The sequence below is a fragment of the Octodon degus genome, unplaced genomic scaffold, assembly GCF_000260255.1.
Source record: "Octodon degus isolate 3935 unplaced genomic scaffold, OctDeg1.0 scaffold00160, whole genome shotgun sequence".
NCBI classification, from domain to species: domain Eukaryota; kingdom Metazoa; phylum Chordata; class Mammalia; order Rodentia; family Octodontidae; genus Octodon; species Octodon degus.
This window is the reverse complement of record NW_004524736.1, coordinates 3,889,581-3,892,661: the sequence shown is the minus strand read 5'-3', so window position 1 is coordinate 3,892,661 and position 3,081 is coordinate 3,889,581. Positions and strand designations below refer to the sequence as shown.

Below are 3,081 nucleotides of genomic sequence, written 5' to 3'. Positions count from 1 at the left end.
GAATTCAGATTGTGCCTGGCCTTGCCTCTCTGCTGCTTCTGAGCATCACCTGACTGTAAGGGCTGGAGAGGCAGCTCACTACTCACACTGGCTTTAAGAGACCTCCACTTGGCAGTAATGAAAAAATTTTTAATTAGTAGTAGTAGTTCCTGTTCATTATTTTTTTCTGTTTCTGTTATTCATGCTAATTTTTCCCCATGAGTACTCATAGGCCCAAACCTATATTTAACAATTATAAAGTACCCTATCATCTATCTTTATCTCTCATCTATCTATCTATTATCATTATCATCAAATTTATGTACATGCATGTATCCAATAAATGAATTTGTATCTCTATCTATTCTGTGTGTTTTTATACATCTATATATGTATTTATCTTTCTATATATCTGTTTGAGTGTTCAGCTGTCCACATATGCATACACTAATGCGTGCGCGTGCACACACACACACACACACACACACACACACTGATACCACATCATTGTACTTCATTCCTAAGTCCTCCACTGTGCAACCCCGGAACATAAGGAGCCATTTTTACATAGTTACAATACCATACCCATACCTAAGCAACTTTCCTTTGACTAAGAAAATGAGCATTAATTCCTTAATTACATTTTGCTGCAGTCCCAAATACAATGGCGATTGCATTTTTTAGACTCTTTTTTTCTGTTTATTCCTGGTCCAAGGGAAGGGTCTTCTTCCCTTGGATATTCCAAATCTTAAATCTGTCCCCCTTCAAGGAAAGCTTCAGGTTGGAGAGTCTTGGGATGAGGGAAAAGGGAGGAAACTAGGCAACGGAGGTGAAGGAGACCCTCCAGAAAGAGGATGACTCAGCTCTAAAACATTTCCCCACTGAAGGGCAGGGGTTGGATAATGATGGTTTTACAAGGAGTGGAGATGAGGAGAGGGGACATGTTTGTTTATTCCCATCTGAGACCAGGACTAATCCGCTTAAGTGTGTCATTTTTATTATCAAATATGCCAAAACTGTGCTGCTTAGTAACCAGTGATCAATCACACAAGGCTATTTACATGTAATGCAAATGAAGTACTGAGAACATTTCAGCTTCTTGTGCACCAGCCACGTTGCAAAAGCCCAAGTCACAACTGGCCTGTGGTACCATATTGGACAGAGAAGATTATGGGGCGTTTCCATCAGTGCAGAAAGTTCTGTGTGACAGCACTGCTCTAGGATGCACTTTGAAGAATAACAGAGCCCAGCCTGCCCTGTCCGGTCTTCTCTGCTTTCAAGTGGGAGTCCCTGCTGGACACAACTGCCAAGGACATAAACAAGGTGTTACAGTCTGCCAATGTGTACACTGCAGTCTGAGAAACCATTCACATTACAGGATGAACCTTGGTGACAGAGGAGGATCTAAGCTGAGGCCTCACAACTGAGCACATTCAAGCAAAGGATGGATTGTCACTTGTGGGCAGGTGGGCATAGATACTGTGTGTACATACAAGCATATTCCTGAACACACACACACACACACACACACACACACACACACACACATGCACGCATGCACACACATGCATACCCACCCATGCATCTGAGTTTATTTATTTATTTTTTTAAGATCCCATCAGGTAGTTCAGGCTGGCCTTGACTCACAGTGATCTTCCTACCTTAGCCTCCCAAGTGCTGGGATTCTGCCATGTCACACTCAGTTTGTATCTATGTTTATGGTGCCACATGAAAGGACTTTCACAGAGTCCTCTCTAGAGGAATAGGACTTTATTTTATTTCTTTTGGTTTCTTTTTATTTATTTATTATTTTTATTTTGTAAAGAATGCAAAGTAATGATAATAATAATAATGAACATTAAATGATACAGAATTTCACTCAATGAAATAATACTAATTGGACAATGGTTGTTGTATTGCAGGGTGTGGCCATCAAATTAGTTGTTTAGATTACCAGATATATGTATCCAAAATTAGAATAAAAAGTTATCAGAAATTAAAAAAGGGAAAAGCTTGAAGCACTAACTTCTGCTTTCCACAGACCAGCAGAAATTAGCAGTACAATTATCCAAGCTATTCTGCATGCATACACATACATATCTCTTGGTCCCCTCTTTTCCTTCCCTGTCCTTCTCCTCATCTCAGTATTTCCTTCCCTTTTAACAGATTCTTACTCTTTTGCAGTAACCATTGTACCTTTATGATGTGATTTAATCTTTTAGGTTACTAAACTACCAAGACAATATGATGTTTGCACGTCCTGGTCTGATTTATTTCACTTAAAAGCATAGTCACTAGTTGCATGCTTTGACCAATAAAAGCCTCAAATTTATTGGTTTTTTAAGCTGAGTAATATTCCCTTGTGTAAAAATAGCACATGTTCTTTATCCATTCATTCTTTAGTTGATGGGCATCTGAGTTGTTTCCAAGATATAGCTATGACAAATTGTGCTGCTATCAACACAGGTGCATATAAATCTCTGTGTTATGATAATTTCAGTTCATTTTGAAAAATACCCAGAAGGGGAATACCGGGGTTGAATGGGACCTCTAATCCTAGTTTTTTGAGGAACCTCCACACCGATTTCCATAGTGGTTGTACCAGTCTATATTCCCACCAATAGGGGAGAAGTTTCATTTTTTTTTCCCCCACAGCCTTGCCAGCATTTTTTTCCCATAATTTTATTGAGAAACAAAGAGCAATGAGACAGTTTCAAACCAAATTGGTAGGACAGTTTCAATAATTAACACATTGCACACATTCTTCCTAGTGGTTAATTGCTGGACAAGATGCGAACATGATACCCTATTTACAAACACCATTAGAACAAATCCCTCTATTCATTAAGAGAATGTAACTATATATCTAACCTAACCACTTTGAATACACAGATACAAAATGGACGTTCACCTGTATCCCCTTTTTTATTAAGTTCTGTCATTTGAATTTTATAGGTGTGTAAACTCAGCAATATATTCCAAAAGAGTCCAGTAGCCCATAATAGTATTGGGTCCTCTGCTTGACTGGCAATGTCACAAATTGCTGACCTGAGTCCCCCCACAGCTTAACTTAACAGCATGGCTTTATTTCTTATATTTCGT

At 38.9% G+C, this 3,081-nt stretch overlaps 1 protein-coding gene across 1 annotated transcript in view; it reads left to right on the top strand.

The window, feature by feature from the left end:
- The window catches only part of Pax4 (paired box 4), a 6,357-nt gene extending 4,148 nt beyond the window's left edge, over window positions 1-2,209 (top strand). The window contains exon 9 of the mRNA XM_012517262.2: window positions 2,202-2,209. Coding sequence (XP_012372716.1) covers window positions 2,202-2,209 — 8 coding nt within the window. The remainder of the gene's footprint in view (window positions 1-2,201) is intronic.
- Window positions 2,210-3,081: the final 872 nt, after the last annotated feature.